Source organism: Acinonyx jubatus, chromosome C1 (genome assembly GCF_027475565.1).
Source record: "Acinonyx jubatus isolate Ajub_Pintada_27869175 chromosome C1, VMU_Ajub_asm_v1.0, whole genome shotgun sequence".
In the NCBI taxonomy this organism is placed as follows: Eukaryota; Metazoa; Chordata; class Mammalia; order Carnivora; family Felidae; genus Acinonyx; species Acinonyx jubatus.
The window spans coordinates 106,548,881-106,570,893 of NC_069381.1; the positions used below are offsets into that span (position 1 = coordinate 106,548,881).

General features: G+C 41.6%; 1 protein-coding gene across 6 annotated transcripts in view; it reads left to right on the forward strand.

Moving 5' to 3' along the window:
* The window catches only part of ARHGEF4 (Rho guanine nucleotide exchange factor 4), a 261,691-nt gene that overhangs the window by 82,335 nt on the left and 157,343 nt on the right, over positions 1 to 22,013 (forward strand). For all 6 annotated transcript variants that reach the window (XM_053214832.1, XM_027056096.2, XM_053214833.1 and 3 more), the window contains exon 2: positions 7,469 to 11,173. In XM_053214832.1, coding sequence (XP_053070807.1) covers positions 7,469 to 11,173 — 3,705 coding nt within the window. The remainder of the gene's footprint in view (positions 1 to 7,468; positions 11,174 to 22,013) is intronic.

Genomic DNA, 22,013 nt, shown 5'->3' on the forward strand with positions numbered 1-22,013 from the left:
AAATAAAATGTTTTTAAAAAGGGGGAAAAATAGAAAGTGATATATGTGGAAATTCAGCCTGAGTGTATAGAATCAGAGATAATTAAGGGAAAAGGCAATTTGGAATTCTAGAATATTTGCTTTTTTTAAGATTTTATGTTTAAGTAATCTCTACACCCAATGTAGGGCTCAAACTCACAAGCCCGAGATCAAAACTCACACACTCCACTGACTGAGCCAGCCAGGTGTCCTGGGATTCTAGAATATTCTTAAGTCAACATAATAGTAATACTTCTAGGATTACATTGTAACTCCCATTAACTGCCTAAAAGGACTTTACAGGTAGAAGAATTCCTGTCATCTGTCTAACAAATGGGTAAGAAGTAAGTGCATTTAGATACAGTGAGGTAGAAACTGCTTGAGTGAGTCCTTGGAGAGTGTAGAGAATACATCCTCCTTGTAATTCCATCAATGGGAATGATTGACCTAGAAACCCATGCTTTTCAGAGAGTGAAAAGATAAATATAATCGGCTCAGTGTCAAATGTCAGTGATGGGTGGGGCATGAGGTTAGGTAAGCAAGTAGATGTGCTGGAGGTGATACCATATAGCTTGCTCTGAAACTGAGGTGAGCAGGGAGTCTCTGGGGCTCCTCACATCTCCTCAACTTTTTCTGGTCCTGTCAGCCTCTTTCCACACCCATGATGTAACCTCCACTGCCTTCTACTCATTAGCTCACCTGCCAGACATTGACTGGAAAAATTTGCCCACTGTATGCCATGACCTGAGCTGTGACTGAAGGGTCACCAGGTGCTCCTCCAGCAGTCAGAGGACAGACTGAAGTGACACTCACCCTCCCTCTCATCTGAGGTCTCGTGAGAACGGCACTTTAAGTCCAATTATTTGAATAAGAGTTTCCTTTTGTAAAAAACAAACAAAAACCCCACTTCTTTACTCAAATAGAATAGTAAAATATTTCATTTCTGCAGCGAAATATATTCACAAATTGAAAAACTTAAACAGGAAGATATTCTGCTTCTGCTGGCACAGGTCTAATGCATACAATAAGTGGAACATGTGTATGTAAATCTGAATGTGCCTTTGAATATTATGTTTGGGGAAAATGACATATGAAAATAAAATGATAAGGTATTCAGATCTTTAGCCAGAGTTTAAAATAGCCATCCATCAACAATAGCCAAATTATGGAAGGAGCCTAAATGTCCATCAACTGATGAATGGATAAAGGAGATGTGGTTTACATATACAATGGAATACTACTTGGCAGTGAAAAAGAATGAAATCTGGCCATTTGCAGCAATGTGGATAGAACTGGAAGGTATTATGCTGAGTGAAATAAGTCAGTCAGAGAAGGACAGGTGTCATATGTTTTCACTCATACGTGCATCTTGAGAAACTTGATAGAAGACTATGGGAGAAGGAAAGGGAGAAAAAAATAGTTACAAACAGAGAGAGAGGGAGGCAAACCACAAGAGACTATTAAATACAGAGAAGAAACTGAGGGTGGATGGGAGGGAGGAGAGGGGAAAGTGGGTGATGAGCATTGAGGAGGGCACTTGTTGGGTTGAGCACTGGGTGTTATATGTAAGCCAATTTGACAATAAAGTATGTTCATGAGAAATAATAAATAAGTAAAACAAAAAAATAAAATAGCCATCCATTGCAGTGGTGATCCTGTGTAATTCTGTGTCCCTCAAATACTTACTTTGTGTTTACTCTGTACCAAGCCCTGTGCTAGATGCTACAGGAGATAACAGGTATGTGACATAATTTATGTCCTCAAGGTATTTGTGACCAAGCTAGCTGTGAAAAGAACTGATAGAATAGGGTGTTTATTTTCCACACTTGACATGGAAAAATCAAGATAACCTAGAGTGGTAGGAGAATATTTAGAATTTTTAGAGAGCTCTGATATCCTTCCTTCATCTTCCCCAAATCCAGTAGGGTAAGCACAATTGGCCACATGGCAGTCATTGACAGAGATGTGGACTCAGGCAAGTGAGAAAAACAGGCCTGTGACCCAGACTCTTTACTGCACTGAAAAGACCATGACCTTTCTCTGGAAAACATCATAGTTCTGTGTAACACAGTGCTTGGGCTTCATGCTAGTGTTACTACACATGCCCACTGTTAGACAACCATGGAAAACTCTCATGTGGGCTAAAACCAAGGAGTCAGCAGGACTGTGTTCCCTTCTGAAGGCTCTAGGGGAGAATCCTTTACTTGCTGTCTCCAGCTTCTGAAGGCCACCCACATTCCTTGGCTTGAGGCCCTCCCCTGAATCACTCTGTTTCTGCTCCCATTATCACACATCCTTCTCTCTCTTGCCTCCATTTTTCCCTTAAAAGGATTCTTGTGATTACATCAGGTCCACCCAGATAATTCAGCATAATCTTCTCAAGATATTTAACATAACCATATCTTCAAAATCCCTTTTGCTGTAAAAGGTAACACTGACAGATTTCAGGGATTAGGACATGGGGATCTTTTGGGGGAGAGGGATATTATTCTATCTATCATACTCTAGAAAAAATGATAGGAAAAAGTCTTTGCGACCTTAGGTTGTAAAGAGTCTTTAAAATTCAACACACAAAAATCAATGAATTGGACTTCATCAAAATTAAAAGTTTTCACTCTGTAAATAAAGAATAATTGTTAATAAAATGAAAAGGCAAGGCACAGAATGGAAGAAACTTTGTGACCTATCTCTATCTCAAGCAGAAGACTTATATCTGGGATCTATAAAGAAGTCTTATAACTCAGTAATAAGACTACAACCCAAGTTTTTTTAATGGGCAAAAAATTTGAACTGATATGAAACCAGAGAAGATGTATAGATGGAAAAATGTGTATGAAAAGATGCTCAACATCATATGTCATTAGTAAAATGCAAATTAAGAACACAATGACAAAAAAAAAAAAGAACACAATGAGATACCACTTCAAACCCACTAGGATGGCTGAAATGAACAAAGCTGACTGTCCCAGATGTGGGTGGGGGTGTGGAGCACCTCGCCCCCATATATTGCCAGAGGAGTGTAAAAGGGAGTGGAAAGGAAAGCAGTTTGCTGTTTCTTAAGAAATTAAAAATGGAGCCCTTCCATATGATCCAGGCATTCCATTCCTCCATATTTACTCAAGAGAAATGCAAGCACACATCCATACAAAGACGTACAAAAATGTTCACTACAGCTTTACTTGGAAAGCCAAAAACTGGGAGCAACTCAATGTCCATCAGCAGATGGATGGATAAACCAACTGTGCTACCTCTATACAATGAAATGCCACTCATTATCAACACATGCAGCATAGTGACTCTCAAAATAATTGTGCTGAGTGGACAAAGCCAGACAAAAAATATATACTGTGTGATTCCATTTCCATGGAATTCTAGAAAATTCAGAGTAATCTATAGCAGCAGAAAACAGATAAAGATCACCGGGGGGTGGAGGAGAGTGGCCAGGGAGAGTTGAGAGGGGGATGATGAGAAGGAACAAAAAAGCATTAGGTCGCTTTTGGAAGCAAGAGAAAGGTTCATTATCTTGCCTGTGGTCATGGCTTCCCGGATGAATGTAAAAACTTCAATTGTACACTTGCAATATGTATAGTTTATTTTATGTCAACTATACCTCAGTAAATTTGTAAAAAATTAAAGTAAAAAAAAAAAAAGTGAGCGAGAGAGGAAACCAGAGCCTTGGGTTTGGCAATGCAGAGGTCTTTAGGGGCCTCTGCCAGAGTGATTTCTGTGAGTGAGCAGACAGACAGCCAGGCCACGATGAGCAAAGTGATGGGAACTTTTCTGATTGTAGAATTATTGCAGATTGTATATTTCCCCAAATGCTCACTGCAACAAAAAGACATAAAACAAAGCATAACATTCCTTTAAATATATGCTGTTAAGCAAACCATTGCAGAGTTCACACAATAAAGGGAAATCCCTAGGGAAAAAAGGGGGAGGTCAAAAATAATAAAATATGGTGGTAAAAAGAAACCCAAACATACGAGTGGTCACAATAGATGCTCACTGGTTAAACTCTCTGGTTAAAAGTGACTGAAACATTGGGCTTCAAAACCCCAGCTCTATGTTGTTTATGAAAAATACACCTACGGGACATAAATTGAAATCTGAAATAAAAGAATGGGAAAGCATATATGAGGCAAATACCCAAAGGAAAGCTATTGTAGGTCTACTAACATTAGAGAAGATCACATTGAAAGTAAAAACCTTTATAAGGGATGAAGAAGGTTACTATGTAATAATAAAAAGAGCCACTCACTGGGAAGATGTACAATAATAAACTTTTTCATGCACCTACTAACATAGTGCTGAAATATGTAAATCAAAAGATGATAGAGTTAAAAAATAAATTGATAAATGTATCACTACAGTCAGTAATTTTAATGCACTTCTCTTAATAGCATATAAAAAACTGGTCATATTACTGAGGATTTAACAAGGATTTAACAATTCACAAACTTGAGCTAATGAGCACCTGTTAAACCCTGCATGAACCTGTTAGAGAATATACATTCTCTTCGAATATCCATGAAACATTTGTGAAATAAAGCCTTAATATGTATTAGGCCATAAAGCCACTTTCAACTAATTTCAAAGAATCAATATCATACAGACCACATTCTCTGATTATAATATAATTAAACAGAAATCAGAAACAAAAAGATAACTAAAACATACATCTAAATAAATCATGGGTCAAAGAGCAAATCATAAAGGCAGCTAGAAAAAAAAAATACAGGAGGAAGTTCAAACATCTTACCCTAGTGTTTGAAGCTGCATATAGTTACAAAAACAAGACAATTAAGAGTGCCAAGGCTGTGACAAAAGAAAGAGAGCTTTTCTGCTTAAAAGCATTAAAATTTGACCACCACTCACCCCCCCCAAAAAACTTCAAAAAGAATATTTTTGCCTCTAGCTTTAACCCGCAGGCCATCCTTTAGGATAACCCTGGAATTATATGGATCGGTGTTGAGAAATTATTTGAGGATTACTTACGAATCAAGTCAGAAGAAAATATTCTTTCTTCATAAGATTTAGAACCTAATATTCAACCAAATCAAATGCTTTTTTTTAAAAAACATACTCTCCATATTTCAGCATTTGTACACTTTAAGGAAAATTAAATCTGCTATTCCAGTGCTCTTCCAGAGACTATGCCAATCTTGTGATCTGGAAAAGTTATATTTTTTTCCCAAAGTCTTTTATTTTTGTTGAGACATAGTGAGATCTCTTGCCAAAATGTCCTGGAACTCCAAGAACGGCTTGGCCCTCAGCAACACCCAGCCAGGGAGTCTGGTTTCTTGGTAGCAGCCCATCCCCTCCTGGCCCTGTTCTGGGAGGATATGCTGGGCAGAGGTGGGGACAGGAATGAGACCTCTGGTATTTTAGGGTACTCATTGTGCAGGTCTTCAGTCATTTGGAACTTGGGACTTTGAGATTCTCTGGGCCACTATGTGGCCCACTATGAGTATGTCAGGTGATGCATGTGAGTATGCCACTGTAAGTCTGTAAGGTGATGTCAGGCTATGACAGTGCTGAACGAATGGCCCACATGTTCCACGGTCAGAAGGTCAGTCCCAGCTTAATGACACGGTTGGCCAGATGAGGGAATGGAGGTGTTCCCAACGCAGCATTTACTGAGCAAGAGAACGCTGCAGGCCTGTAGCTGGCCTTCTCTCTCCACTTGTTCCCAAAACAGGCCTCTGTGCTTGCCAAGGCATGTTCACATCCCCGTCTTGCTTATCCTCCCTGGGCCATGGGAGGTGCCTGGCACCTGGCACGCCCCTGCTGGGGACCCTGGGATCCCTAGCTTCTTAACCCTTCTCTCCCCTGGACCACACAGCAACCACAGGGTCCTCCTTTCCAAATGGTTTGATTTTTAATGTTTCCTCTCCTATTTCCCACTCCTTCCTACTTTGCAACAAATTTGAAACTATAGTATCATGTTATTCCTGATATTCTGAATCTATCTTTTGCCTTAAAAGCCTCACACAGCACATGCTTTGGTGTTCACCTGTTTTTCTCTTCTCAGTTTTGGAGAATTAAAAGCAATTTTACTTTGGGAAATCTCTTAAGACAAGTCCTGAGAAACCATGCTTAGGGAGGGCTGGTTGAGTGAATGGCTTCTGTACAAAACTTGTGTGGAGGCACCTTAGCTACAAGTGGAGCCAAGTGTCTGCCCCACTCCTGGTCCAGGGAGTCTGGGGAGTTTGGTAATTGAACGTTTGGTACAGCATTATCACCAAGTTCAAGGCACTATCTGTATAATACATGCTACAACCACAACCTACGGATGAAGCTCTAAAATACTATGCTGAAAGAAAGAAGCCAGACCCTGAAGAGTACATACGGCATATTCTGGTCATCTGAGAAACTCCAGAAAAGACAGATCTAGTCTGTGAAACAGAAAGTAGGTCACTGGGGCATGGGGGGAAGGGTGTGGGGAATGACTAGGAGGAGGGAGGGGGCTTTTTTGAGAAATAGAAATAGATTTTTATCATGGTGGTAGTTACATGGGTGTCTACATTTGTCAAAATGCATAAATCCATCCACTTTAAATGAATACATATAAATTTATAGCTCAAACAAGTTGATTAAGAAATGTATAATGACATGGGGGGCCTGGGTGGCTCAGTCAGTTGGGTGTCCGACTTCAGCTCAGGTCATGATCTCGTGGTCCATGAGTTCGAGCCCCGCGTCAGGCTCTGTGCTGACAGCTCAGAGCCTGGAGCCTGCTTCCAATTCTGTGTCTCCCTCTCTCCCTCTGGCCTTCCTCCGCCCATGCTCTGTCTCACTCTCTCTCTCAAAAATAAATAAACATTAAAAAAAAAGAAATGTATAACAACAAAAGGAAAATTTGCAAATATTTGCACAGTTCTTTTTTTTCCTTCCTGTTCTCAAAGCTGTTGGGCATTATAATGTCAAAAAAATATGTTTGAAATTCAATAATTCTTATATGTGTGTATATATATATATATATTTTTTTTTTACTCCAGTAAACCTAACTCAGAAAATACTTCTAAATATAAGGCTCTTGACTTTAATCCAGCTGATTATGTAAGAACAAATAACACAAAGCAAACTTTTATTAATTTGTTATTTCCTGCTGAGAATATTAGACAGAGAGATGCTTTTAGCTGTGACTCACACGACGTATTTATACTTACTTAAACTGCACGTGTTTATTTGGCCTATTCTGACTTTTAATAGCGTTACATTAACTATGCGCCACATTTTCTCCCTGCCGTTTGGGTTTGGCTTCATCACTTGTTTTCTGTGCTAATAAAAGGTAGCTATTCGTATTCATATTTACCTATCTTTTCTGAGGGGCACATGGGGGACTAATGAGATGTTTCTGAACCTTCCTCCTTCTGACAAAGGCTGGTGCAGTGTAAACGTGTGCAAATATCCTGAGGCCTCATCTCTGACTCCTCTCCTCTTGCTCTTCCAGCCTCCAGAGCCAGGTGCACACCCACCCGGTGAAGACAAGATTGAAGATAAGCAGTTCCCCACTTCACCTGCAGAACCAGAGCAACAGGGATGGAGTCAAGAAACAGACCATGATGATTTTGAGACATTGTCCCACCAGAGCGAAAGTCAATCAGACACAAAAACCGACTCCTTTGAAAGTGCTTCCGACACAGAGTCCCTGCCTGGTGGCTTCACAGGGGGAACCTGCCTTCCTCTAAGTGGTACCTCTGTGGACAGAGAAGGACACTGGGGATGCCCTGACATCCTAGCAACCAGAGCTTCTCAGGAGCAGCATTCAACTAATGTCCCTGAGCTTGACTCAAAAGAGGAACTAGATTTGTCCCCTGGCTTCAAGGAAGAGTCTTATGAAACTGGGTTCCAAACCTTTGCTGCAGTTGCTGGAGAAGAGAAGACAGAACACTTCCAGGACAACAGTGTGGCCAGCCTGGAACAAGAGTCTTTTCTAGCAGGGTCTCCTCACCACACAGAGGGCTGCTCACAGGGCACCACAGGCAGCTACAGTCGCCAGCCAGCAAAGGCAACTGCACAAGTCCTCGGGGGGTTCTCTATTTCTTCTCTTCAGAAATCCAGGTCTGAGAGTTGTCTGGACATCCCAGTGGTCTGGCCCTTCCTTCTCTGGTGCTGTGAACTGGGCCAGAGCTGGCCACATATCCACAGCAGGGCCAGGGGACCAGGGCTACCTTTCAAAGGCCCTGAGCACAGCACAGGCCCTGTGGGAGCCAGAACAAAAAAGGGAAGTACTCTAGGCCCTGAAGAGTACACAGACTTGCTCTGCTTCCAGCCCTGCTCTGATGCCCCTTGCCAGCTTCCTTTAGGGACATCTTGCCTCCTACATGCCAAGCTTCACCACAGTGCCCCCGAAAATATTAATGACGAGGACAGAACATCCACAGAGCACTGCTGTCAGCACATGAGGACACTGACTAGGGCCCATTCCATAGCAGTGTTTCCCTTAAGATACCCTGAGAATCCTCCAGGGCAGAATTTTGTGAAATTTGGGACTCATTTGAAGGAAGGGACTGAAGCAGAACGAGACCCAAGAACACAAAACCCTCTCCACCCTGTCTTCACCCGACTGTCTCCTTTACTTCCTGCTTCCCAGAAGAGGGCCCCTTATTTGCAGGATCATTATAAACCCAGTGCTCTTAGCTGGAAAAGGGCCTTTCAGGACACACCCTGTGAACATCTCTGGCTGGAAAACCAGTTGGGACAGGATTCTAGATCCTGTCCGGTCTCTTCATGCCTTACTGTGGACTCTGTGAGCTTTAGCACAGAGGAAGTGCCAGTGCCCACAGAGTGCAAGTCGGAACATAGCCCAGAAAACCTACAAGAGGAACCCCAAGGCACTGGCCCTGCACCAAACGATGCTGATGTGAGTGACAGACAAAAGCACCTTCAGGACATTTCTGTTGAGGCAGGAAACCAAACCAGTAATTACAGATCAAAGTACATTCTCAGTGAGAAAAGAAAGCCACCTGTTAGGGCCAACTTCCCACATCGTTCCAGCAATAGCGGGACACAGGTGTGGAACAGAGACTGGATGGGTTGCTGCAAAGTGAGTGATTGTTCAGATACTCCAGAGACCACCCTGAAATCAAGTGCAACAGGCACCTCAAAGGAGCTGGAAGATGTGATGGTTCTAGACCCCCAAGGCACCAAAAGTGCCTTGCCGGAATTTTCAGAAACCAGAGCAGCCCCTGTGTCTCGTTGCAGTGGTGGGGATGAGTGTGACCAGGGGCTGGCGGGTGGTGCCCAGCCCTCTCCTGAGGGCCTGAAGCTAGAGCCCAAGGTGGAAACATCTAGGGGCAGGTGCACACTCATCATTGTAGCTGTTGAGCAGAAAGGTCTGCAGGCCACCAGGAGGAAAACAGGTCCTCTTCCAGAAACACTGTCCGAATTTCTGGAGGAAAAACCAGGATCTCCCTGCGGTGCTGGGACGACCTCCTGGGAGTCTCCCAGGGCTGGGAAACCACAAACTTGCGGCAGTGAGTGTGAGCTGCCGGAGGCCAGCAGACTGGCAGACGACGATGGGACTCTTCAGCAGGGGACCCACGACGCAGAGCTTGCGATAGTTCTGGTCCCCGAAGCTGCCTCGGAAGAGAGGCCCAGGGACAAAGACACTTGTTCCCAGGAGCTTGCCCAGGCCCGGCTGAGCAGGGGTGAGGCTGCCGAAGAGAAACCGCCTGGGGCAAGGTGGATCCCCGGTTTTGGGACACACAGGACACAAGCTGCTGGGCCTCCCGCTCCCGGGCCTGAAGATGCTCACGGGGCCCAGGGCCTTCACCCTGAGACGGGGAGCCGGGCCGGCGGGGCGGAGGCGGCGCAGACGGGTTCGGAAGCCCCAGCCTCTGCCTGCGCCCACGCGCCCCCGCCGCCGCCGCCGCCGCCGCAGGGCCAGCCCCTCCGCCCCTGCAAGGCCTTGCAGGAGCCCGGGAAGCGCCGGACGGTTCCCAGAGTGACCTCCCTCAGGAAAGGCAGGTCCGCCTCCCACAGCCCAGGTGTGGAGCCCGGCGCGCAGGGACCCGGGCGTCTGCAGCCCACTCGCCCCGCTCCACCCGGTGCCTCCGCCCCGACCGCGGGTTCTTCGGGCCTTGAGGAACTGCGTGCAGACGGTCGGGGCCCTGCGGCCTCTTGGCCGCACCAAGTGGGCGCGGGCGCAACTCTGAAGACCATTCTCCGGGGCGCAGGTGGGGAAGCTGTAGGGCTAAGGAAAGGGGACCATGTGGCAACACCAGAGGACCTGGGCAGCAGGACACCGTCCTCAGAAAGGGCTGATGCCAAGAGACTCAAAACTCCAGAGAAAAGGCTCAGGGCAAGGCTGGCCTTAGCTCATAAGACCTTTGCAAATTTTTTTGAGTCAAAGGTTTTAGAAAAAGAGAACACTGATGAATGTTGTCCAGGTGCCCTCAAGGGCCGGAAGGAGAAGAGCAGGCCGCGCCAGAGTTCCTGGCGTGCATTTCTGAAAAACAAAGATGTAGAAGCCCCCAAAAGGCCCGCCGTAGTGAGTCTGGTTCCAGGCCCGGAAATCTTGAATCTCCTCAGACCCTCTCCCCCAGGGACCAATAGTCACTGTCAGGAGCAGGCAGAAGACAAGGAAAGCTGTGTGTTTGGAGATCACTGGCCACCCCCACATGCTCCCACACCTTTGTCATCCAGCAATTTGGTCTCTCCAGATAACAGGAGAAAAAGTGAACCAACCATCAAATGCACAAGCCCCCAGGAAAGTGGTAGGTACCTAACTTCAGGTATCTTTCCTGAGAAGTCCTGGCTGATGTCACCCACCAGCCCTTGTGCCCAGCAGACTGGGATCAGCCACACCCTTCCATCCAGCTCTGCCTGTTGCTTGGCATATGGGAGCCAAGGCATGCCCAGCAAACCCATGAGTCCCAAGCCCCGAAACCCCAGGCCTGGTGCTCATCGGGCAGATTTCCACTACCCTGGCAGGAGCAGTGCTGTCTCCATGGTTTCGCTTGGAAGCTACATGGATGTGGATAACAGCTCAGAGGCTTCTGAAAGGCCCAGGACCCCCAAGGCCCCAGCAAGCCTCCTACTTTCTCTGCAAACACTAGACCAGGATGACCAGAAGGAAGAGAGCAGGAAAAGAGGCTGGCATCACCATGGCCTGAGCACAGCACCCTCACTCAGGGACCTTCCTGGGACTGAGGTGAGTTGCCTGTGATTCGCACCAACCTCTAAATGCAAGAAGCTACATGGTAAATGTTCCAAAGTGAGGGGAGAGGTGAAGCAAGAAAGCCAGTCTGCCTTCTGTGGGGAGGGCACCACTCACACTCCCAGATAGCCCAACCCTAATCAACACAGTGTGTGACCAATTTCTGGGAGTAAACTAAGTAAATAGTAATCTAACAAATAAGAACTGGCATTTCACTATAATTTTGTGTTTCTGGTTTGTTTTTTTTTTTCCTTGATAAATCCAGCTGTTTAAATTCCTTTTTCTTCCAACTACCTATTGATAGTCTTTGCCCACCAGGTGTTCGATGCAGGCTTTTTTTGTGTCTGCCTTCATCCTTCCCCACTGTGAAATTTTTAAAAAAGAAATTTCCCTATGTTGTCTTCTAGTATTTTTAATATGTTTATTTTTAAAATTTAGCTATAATACAATTGAATATTTTTCAGTATAAAGAGATAGTTGGTGCTTCTGAATTTCCACAGGTGCTCAATAAATGTTAGTTCCCATCCCTCTTTGCCTTTCAAATCTTACCGGAGGAGAGGGAAGGCCTAGTGCGCTTGCATATCAGAACACGTAGGAAGACAAGAGAGTACACAGGAATGGGAAGGGGAGAAGACCTTTGAAGTCTGCTCTCTGGATGAGTCCTGAGCAATCACGGAACTTGAAACTCAACGTGGATATATGAAGGCTCTCTCTTGTGGCTGCTTCTGGGAGAGCAGGCAGTGATGGTTGGAGTAATTAACAAGGAATTCAGTCCGCATTCCCGTTTCTGCCTTCCACAGTGAGTGCATTTAAGGAGCAAGATTTTTTATTCCAATACCATAAGACAACCATTCTTAATATTTGTTAAATTTTCTTCCAGCTTCTTTTCTATAAATAAGTTTTATATATTTAACATGGTTGTGATAATGCCATTTAGAGGCCTTAGCTTTTTATGATTTTGCATCCTACAGTTTGTTTACTGAAAGCTCTTTTAAGGGAGAAATTCAGAAGTCATACAGAAAGACACAATGCACAAATGTATACATAATATATTGTCATAAAGCAAAAGCAAAAGCATAACCTTCACCCACCAAGAAACACATTACCAGCCCCCAGCCCTTCCTGCTCAGCATGTCCTTCTCTCCGGCCCTAACCACTGCCAACTTTTATGGTGTTCACTTCCTTGCCTTTTGTTATAATTTTACTACTTAACTTTACACCCCTGAACAACATAGTTTATTTTTGCCTGTTTTTGAACTTTATGTAAATAAAACCTTATGAATTCCTTTAAACCTATCCATTCTATTGTCTGCTTTCTTTAGCTCTAATTACGTTAAGACTCATCCTTAACGCTGAGTATCTAATGTTCTTTCATTGTCATTGTTATACAGAATTACTTTGAATTAGCACATGACCCTGTGTTTGTTAGCTACTTCAGGGCTTTCTCCAGTTTGGCGTATCATGATTAGGGCTTCTTGGATTGTTCATGCTCAGGTGCATACTGCACAGGCACATGCATTTCTGCCTGGTGCATTATGAGGAGTGGGATAGCTGGGTCATTGGGCGGTGCAGATCGTCAGCTTTATTAGATACTGTCAAATATTTTTCCAAAGTGATTATGCCAATTTATACTCCTTCCTTTAAGAGTTTCTTTTGCTCCATATTCTCATCAGCATTTGTTTGGTATTGTCAGTCTTGCTAATGTTAGCCATTCTGCTAGGTGGGTAGAAATATCTTGTTGTGGTCTTAACTTTGCATTTCCTTTATGTCTAAAGAGGCTGAGCATTGTTTATATGCTTTCTGACAATTTGGATATCCTGTTTGAGGACATGTCTGACCTAATCTCTTGCCCATTTGTCTTTGAGGTTGCCTTTTTCTTACTAATGGTGTATATTCTGGATATAAGCCCATTGTTGATTAAATGTGCCACAAATATAATTTCCCACTCCATGGCTTATCTTTTTCCTCAGTAATGGTATCTTTTGATGAATAGAAGTTCTTAATTTTAATCTTTTCAAGTATATCCATATTTTCTCTATCCCAAAGTCATGAATAGAATCCCCTAAATCATTTTATGAAAAATTTCTTGGTCTTTTTTTTTTTGTATATGTCTGTGAGATGCCTAAAACGGGCTTTTGTGTTCTGTGGTCGGCTTGTCCACCCTTGTGCCCATTCAGTGTCTCATCACCGTAGTAGCCGTATAGGAAGTGCTGCTGCCAGCTGATCAGATCCTCCCACCTGGTTCTTCTTCAGTATGATGAACACTTACTGAGTGCCAGCCACCTACCAAGCCATATTCTAGGTGCTGTGGATACAATGTGGAAAAATATGTAAAGATCTCTGTCCTCAAAAGAGGGGCAGGCATGATGGGAGTAAATAAATAATTGAGCAAATAAGATTATTTCATATATTGAAGAGACTGTAAAAAAATGAAAATGTAATTAAGATATTCACAAGGTTAATGGGATGGAGAGTTAGGGGCTGTGAGGCTGGGCCTCCCTTACCTTGCAGGTTTGGAGTCTAACAGTTGAGCCAAGACTTGGGTCATGAGGAACCAGAAAAGGGGGCCTTTCAGGCCAAGCCCAACATTCAGTGATGTGGAAGATTTCCCTTGCCTACACACTGCCATATAATTTAGCCCTCTATAATGTCACCTCACACCTGAGAAACCACAGCATATTTGTGTGTCTATATGATGGAAAACAGGAGGAGGCAGTCTTCGGGTGTGAAGGTGCCCTTTACTCATAGAGATTTCTTCCCCCCACCTTTTTTTTTCCTGAGACAGCTTTTCTTTTTTTAACTTTTTATTTAAATTTTAGTTAGTTGGGGAGCCTGGGTGGCTCAGTTGGTTAAGCATGTGACTTCGGCTCAGATCTTATAGCTCTAGAGTTCAAGCCCCATGTTTGGCTCTGTGCTGACAGCTCAGAGCCTGCAGCCTGCTTCGGATTCTGTCTCCCTCTCTCTCTACCCCTCCCCCATTCATGCACTGCCTCTCTCTCTCTCTCTCTCTTTCTCTCTCTCTCTCTCTCTCTCAAATATAAATTAATGTTAATTTTTTTTTAATAAATTTTAGTTAACATACAGTGCAATATTGGTTTCAGGAGTAGAATTCAGGGATCATCACTTACATACAACACCCACCGCTCATCTTAAGTGCCCTCCTTAGTACACATCATCCATCTAGCCCATCCCCCACCCACCTCCTATGGGAAGGAAGAAAAAAAGGGGGAGAGAGGAAGATTTGTTCCCTTTTTAATTCAGGTTTAGCGGCAAGGAATGTATGATTCTAGGGAAAGCAAGCTCAGCATCTTATCTATAATCTTATTTGTGTACACAAGGGTTTGCACCCCTGGCTAAGGGGGCTTAGGAAGAAGACCAAGACCAAGAGGGAGCAAGATGAGAAAGAACTGTGGATGTGTGAGAAAAATGGGGAAAAGCTAGAAGTTTTGAACACCTGTGTATGATTCCCACTCTGTTACCTCCTAACCCTGAACCTTGCTGTAAGACCTCTGTTTTTGTATCTGCAAGGGTTGCATGAGGGGATCTCTTAGGCCTCTGCTAGATATTCATAAATATCAACTTTATGAATGGATGGTGGATAGTTTTCCTGACCTTCCCTCCATAGTCTTCTCTGATTTTGATAGCAAGGATCCAAGGTACTGCTTCTACTTAGATATTTTTAAATGGAGTCTGGGAGAGGGAACATTGTGAACATTTTCTAACCTTTCTGATGGGAATATAAAACAGTACAATTACTCTGGAAATAAAGGTTTGGCAATTTCTAATGAAACAAAACCTGGGTTTACCATACAACCCCACAATTTTCCCCTTGTACATTTATCTCAGGGAAACAAAACTTAGTTTACACATGAACCTACAAATAAATGTTCACAGCAGCTTTATAGCCCCCAAACTGGAAACAACCTAGATGTTTTTCTGTAGGTAAATGGTTAGTTAACACATGGTTTGGTTTTTTTTAATGTTTATTTATTTTTGAGAGAGAGAGAGAGAGAGAGAGAGAGAAGACAGAACATGAGGCAGAGAGAGAGGGAGACACAGAATCCAGAGCTGGCTCCAGGCTCTCAGCTGTCAGCACAGAGCCATGGTTAACAAACTGTGGTACATCCCTAAAATATGAACACATGTAGCAACTTTGACACATGTAACAACTTTGATGGATTTCAAGGGAATTATACTGAGTGAAAAGAAAAGCCAATAACAAAAGGTTATGGACTACAGGAGTCCATTTATACAACATTCTTACAATGAAAAATGTGTAGAGATGAAGAACACATTAGTTGTTGCCAGAGGTTGGGGGGAGAGTGGTGGGTGAGATTATAAAAAGCAGCAAAAGGATCCTGAAGTGCTGACTCTGTTCCATATCTTGGCTGTGGTGGTAGGTGCCTGAACCTACGTAAGTGATAAAACTGCACAGAACTACATATACACACACATGCGCACACACATGCACCCCACACACAGAAATAACTGCAAGGAAAACTAGGTAATCTGAGTAAGATCTGTGGCTCATGTCAATATCCTGGTTGAATATTGTAATATTCTATAAGATGTTACCATTATGAGAATCTGAGTACAAAGTACAGGGGATCTCTCTACTTCTTATGTCTGCATGTATCTACAATGATATCAAAATTAAAAGTTTAATTAGAGAAAAGCACATTTATGTCATTAGTTTAATGGCCGCATGCTATTCAACTGTATATACTCATTACAATTCTTAATCAATTCTCTGTTGATTTAAACATTTAGGTAGTTTACCACTTTTTAACCCATAAATAACGCTACATTGAACATCTTTGCAGATAAGTTACTCAGAATGTATTATTCTCTCTTTTTTATCCCATTTTTAAAAATTATCAAAATTATGCATGCACATGGTTATAAAATCACAAAGTACTTAGATAATGCTTCTCAAACATTAAAGTGCATGTAAATCACCAGGGCTCCATTGGGGCGCAGGTGCTGATTCAGGTGTTTGGATGAGCCCTGAGGTTTCCTTTCTGACAAGTGTCCAGGTGCTGTGACAGCTGGTCCTCCCCCTCACTGGAGGTAGTGAAAGGTCAGAAGACTTCTTTGAAAATGACAGCCACCTGGCCCATCCTTCCCCTGCCCAGAGAAAACCAAGTTAGGTTTTAATGGTAATTTCGAACTGCCATGTTGATTTATTATTTTAAAATATTATCTATTAACTTCCAGTTATGATAGTCATGAAGATTCCGCATCTTGCATTCCATCCCCCCTCCATTCTCATCTTCCTATACCTTCTTTCCCAACATACATTTAAGTCCATAACAAGTGATTATATCATTATGGATATGAAGATATTCTTCAATGTAAAGCGAAGCAGTGGACTACAGTGACATTTCTTATGTGTTTTTTTCTATAGTTAATAATTATTGCATTTTTCATATGTGTGGTTTTCTATAAATCTATCCTTAAATTTAACTATGAGATCACTTATAAACTATTTTCTAAATATTCCAACACATCAGCATTCTATCAAGTCTCTACTTTCTCCTCGAGACCTTCCTTCCAGAACTTTCTGACCTCCTGCCGTAAGTTGGACTAGTTGTTCCCAAGATACAGCTTTTTCCTCTGGTTTCCTGTTTCTTGGATCCTGAGGCTTCCTTTAGTCCTTTATTGTGTTCAAGAACATCCCTCATTAGCCTCCTAAGAATTTTAGGGTTCTCTCTTTTATCCCTAGTGTAATGAAATTTCTTAGCAATTGTTCTGGATGTGAGTTTCTTTTTATTCATTGTGCTAAACATTCAGTGTACCCTTTAAACCTGGAGACTCTTAACCTTCAGTACTGGGAAAATATATATAAGATTTATTTGATAATTTTGTTCTCTCCTTTTCACCCTGGGACTCCTGTTAGAGGTTGCAACTCCTTTACAAGGCTTTAATATTCTTAACATTTCTGTGAATGGTATCTCTACATCTTTGTTTTATTTTGGGGGGGTAGAGGAGAGATTTTTCTCAGGTATATTTCCAACCCTATTGAATATTTTCATTGTCCTCTAAATTTTATTTTGTAATAAAAGTGACTTTTTTCTGGTTGTATGAATAATACATGCTCATTATAAAGAACTCCAACAATATATAAAAATAGAACATAAAAATTCTCTGTAATCCTCCCACTTTGTTGTAATCAGCCCAATATTTTGGTGACCATCATTTTATTCTTCAATTTATGCAAACACACTCAAAGTCACATACACAATTTGTTACAAAACAGGGTATCACTCTTGCTGTTGTGGTTTTTTTTGAGAGAGAGGGCGCAAGGGAGCAAGAGAGAGAGGGTGGGTGGGGGAAAGTGGGGCTTACCTGGGGTTCATGTTCACTTGAAGTGGGGCACAAGTTCACCAGAAGAGGTTCACGAGCTCACCAGAAGCAGGGCTTGAGCTCACCAGATATGGGGACTTGAACTCATGAACTGTGAGAGCATGACCTGAGCCAAAGTCAAATGCTTAATGACTGAGCCACCCAGGCACCCACACTCTTGCTGTTTTTAATCATAGAGATGTTACCACTGTCCTTCTAACCTCCTCAGCATCACCTCATTGTGGTCCCCCATTAGCCCATGCCTCCAACCTAGTGACTGACATTCTATATTTTCTCCATACTCTTTTTTTTAATGTTTATTTTATTTTTGAGAGAGAGAGAGTATGAGTGGACAAGGGGCAGAGAGAGAGGCGGGCAGAGGGTCCTGAAGTGGGCTGTGCACTGACAGCTTTGGTGCTGACAGCAGCGAGCCTGACGCAGGGCTTGAACTCACAAACTGGAAGATCCTGACCTGAGCTGAAGTCAGACACTCAACCTACTGAGCCACCCAGGTGCCCTTATTTCTCCATACTCTTATAATCATATATAAATACATACTTGTACATGTGCATTCACACCTATATAAACACCCTTTCCTGTATCTTACCCTTAACAACATTCATGGAAATGTTCCCAAGTTACTTGTAATTATAAGTAATGGGGCTGCATAATATTCCATGCTGTAAGGGTCTCAAAATTTGCTCCTCATTTCACCCATAGATAGCTACACACTTTTCCAGTTTCATTTAGTAAACACCATTTTATATATATAACTTTATAGATTAGTACATTTTAGTGGATAGAGTCTTGAGTGGAATTGCCAAAGATTATAAGCATTTTTACACTTTAATTGATTCCAGATTGTCTTCCAAAAAGGCTACAATATTTCATATTTCCAGTAGCATTTTACACTGCCCCACATCTCCATCAGTAATGAATACTATAATCATATAGTTTTTGTTTTGGTTTGGTATTGTTGCTATTGTTTTAAAACTTAATTGTTTTAATTTTTGTTAGCACATATTTACTTAACTAGATTTGCTTTTTCTTGTTCCCTCTTGCTCTTTTTTAAACTTTTTATTTTAAAATAATTATAGATTCACAGGAAGTTGAGAAATAATACAGAGAGATCCAGGGTACCCTTCATCTAGTTCCCCAAATGTAACACTGTATGTAACTGTAGAATAATATCAAAGCCAGCAACTGACATTGGTAGGATGCTTGAGTGACTCTGTCATCTTATCACACGTGTGGTTTATGTGACTACCACCATGAGCAAGATAGAGACTGTTCCATTACCCTGGTGCTACATTCCTCTACAGTCACATCCTTCCTCCCCTTCTCTGACTACTTGCGACCATCAATCTGATCTCCAGCTCTACGATTTTGCCATTTCAAAAATGTTACCTTTAGAGATTGGCCTCTTTCACTCAGCATAAATCCGTTGATTTTTTTTTAAGCTGTTGTGTATATCCATAGTTCATACCTTTTTATTGCTGAATACTATTCCATGGTGTGGCTTTACCATATCTTCCTTAACCAATTACCTGTGGAAGGACATTTGTGCTGTTTCCAGTTTGGGGCTATTGCAAGTAAAGTTCCTATAAACATTCAAGAACAGGTTCTTGAGTGGACAAAAGTTTTCATTCCTCTGGAATAAATCCCCATCAGTGTGGTTGTTGAGTTGTATGGCAGGTATATTTTTAGTTTTTTAAGAAAGTGCCAAATTCTTCCAGAGTGGCTATACCATTTTTACATTTCCACCATCAATGTATGAGAGATCCAATTTTCTGCATCCTCACCAACGTTTGAAATTTTAGATGTTTTTCATTTTATGTGTGCTAGTAAGCATGTGGTAATAGCTCATTGTGATTATGATTTACATTTCCCTAAAGGCTAGTGATGTTGAACATCTTTCATGGGCTTATTTGCTATCTTAGTCAGCTCAGGCTGCTGTTAAAAAAATACCACAAACTGGATAGCCTAAAATTTATTTATTTCTCACAGTTCTGGAGACTGGGAAATCCAGAATCAGGTACTGGCAGATTTGGTGTCTGGTGAGTGTCCACTTCATAGATGACCTTCTGCTCACAGGCAAAAAGGAACAGGGTGCTTTCTGGGGCCTCTCTTACAAGGGCACTAATCCCATTCAAGAGGGTCTGCCCTCAAGGACTAATCACTTCCAAAGGCCCCACCTCCCTATACCATCACGCTGAGGGTTAGGATTTCAACATGTGAAGTTTGGGAGGACAGACATTCAGTCTGTAGCACTTGCCGTGTATATATCTTCTTCAGTGAAATGTCCCTTCATGTGTTCCTCATTCTCTAACCGAATTGTTACTTTTTACAGTGGAGTATTGAGAGTTCTTTTTTAAAAATGAGATAGACTTGACATAACATTGCATAAGTTTAACGTGTATAATGTGTTGATTTGATGGAATTATATATTGCAATATGGTTACCAGCCCTAGCTAACATCTCTATCCTGTCACATAATTTTCATTTCTTTTTGTGATGAGAAAATTTAAGATCTTGTCTCTCAGCAACTTTGAAGTTTATAATACAGTAACCACTGTGCTGTGCATTAGATCTCCAGGATTATTCATCTACCAGGTACAAGTTTGTACCCTGTAACAACATCACCCAATTCTCCTACTCTCCAGCCCCGGGTAACCACTGTTCTGCTGGTTACTGGAACATTAAAGTGATCCTTGGGAATGTTATTTTCCTTTAATTTTTCACATTCTGTGAAGTTGTACATTGCTGTCTTCAAATTGACTTACTGCCTTCAGGACAGAAATACCTGCTATTAGCTCTGCTGGTGATTCTGAGGCTTTCTCAGACCTGGTATTAACCCGTTTCATCCTTCTTATCCCCTCTTCTGGTTTCTTAAGTTTATATGCCTTCTACATCCTGCAAAGCACCAGCCCGGGTGTGACAGCCTCCCTTTTGTTTTCCAGAAGGTGTTGCCAAAACTCAAGCTTGGGTTCTGTCCCTTGCCTACAGACTGAACTGGTTTTCTACATGTGCTCAGTAGCCACTTTTTCCACCCTTTTTATTTCAGCCTACCTATATCATTACCTCTGAAATGAGTTTCATACAGCGCACATATACTTGGTTATATCATCTACTTTGCCCTTCTCCACTTGTAATTGGTCTTTTAACCATATACTATTGACCATTTATGTTTAAAATTTTTATTTTTTGTCTTCTGTTTATTGTTTCTATGTTCTTTTTCCCTCAGTCCTATGGGTTTCTTGAGTATTTTTGAGAATTCCATTTTTATGTATGTCTAGCATATTTTAATCTCTTTTTATAATTTTTTTTTGGTGGTTGGCTAGGTGTTACATTGTATATATACAATTTTAAACATGACTGGTGTGCACATTTTGCAGTTCAAGTAAAGCATAGAAACCTTACCTACCTTTACCCTCTTCTGTTTATAATATAATTATCTTAAATATTTTCTCTAAATATACTGTGAACCACCTCAGGTAATGTTATAACTTTTGCTCCAGATATCAAAACATAATTTGGAAATCTCAAGACGAGAAGGAATGTCTGTTATATTTACCTATGCTTTTACTCTTTACATAGTTGTTTTTCTTTCCTGATGTTTGTTGCAAGATTCTAACTTTTACCATCTGTTTCAATGCTTTCTTTAGACATTTTTTAATTGAAATATAGTTGACATACAATATTAGTTTAAAGCGGACAACAGAGTGACTTGACAATTGTATACATTATGAAATTGTCACAACAACAAGTGCAGTTCCCATCTGTCACCATACAAAGTTATTACAACATTATTGATGTCCCCTACACTGTACTTTTTATCCCCAGGGTCTATTTATTTTGTAACTAGAAGTTTGTACCTCTTAACCCTCTTCACCTGTTTGCCCCATCCTCCCATACTCTCTTCTGTGGTAATCACCAGTTCTATGTATTTCTGAGTCTATTTTTAGTGTTTTGTTTGTTCATTTGTTTTTTTAACTCCACAAATACATAAATTATATCATGTGGCATTTGTCTTTGTCTAACTTTAACTTAGTTACTATAACACCCTCTAGGTCCATCCATGTTGTCATAAATGGCAAGATTTCATTCTTTTTTAAGGTTAGGTAATATTCTATCGTGTATATACACCACATCTTCTTTATCATTCACCTATGGATGATACTTGGGCTGCTTTTGTATCTTGGCTATTGTAAATAATACCACAATAAACAGGGGTGCATATTTATTTTCAAATTAGTGTTTTCATTTTCTTCAGTTAAATACTCAGAAGTGAAATTACTGAATCATATGCTATTTCTATTTTTAATTTTTTGAGGAAAAAAATTTCCATGTGACTGCACTAATTTATGTTTCCACTAACACTGTACAAGGGTTCCCTTTACTCCACATCTTTTTTTAAGAAAATTTTTTTGCTTTTTAAAAATTTTTTATTTATTTCTTTTTCATCTCTCTGAACATGAGCTTTATTTTT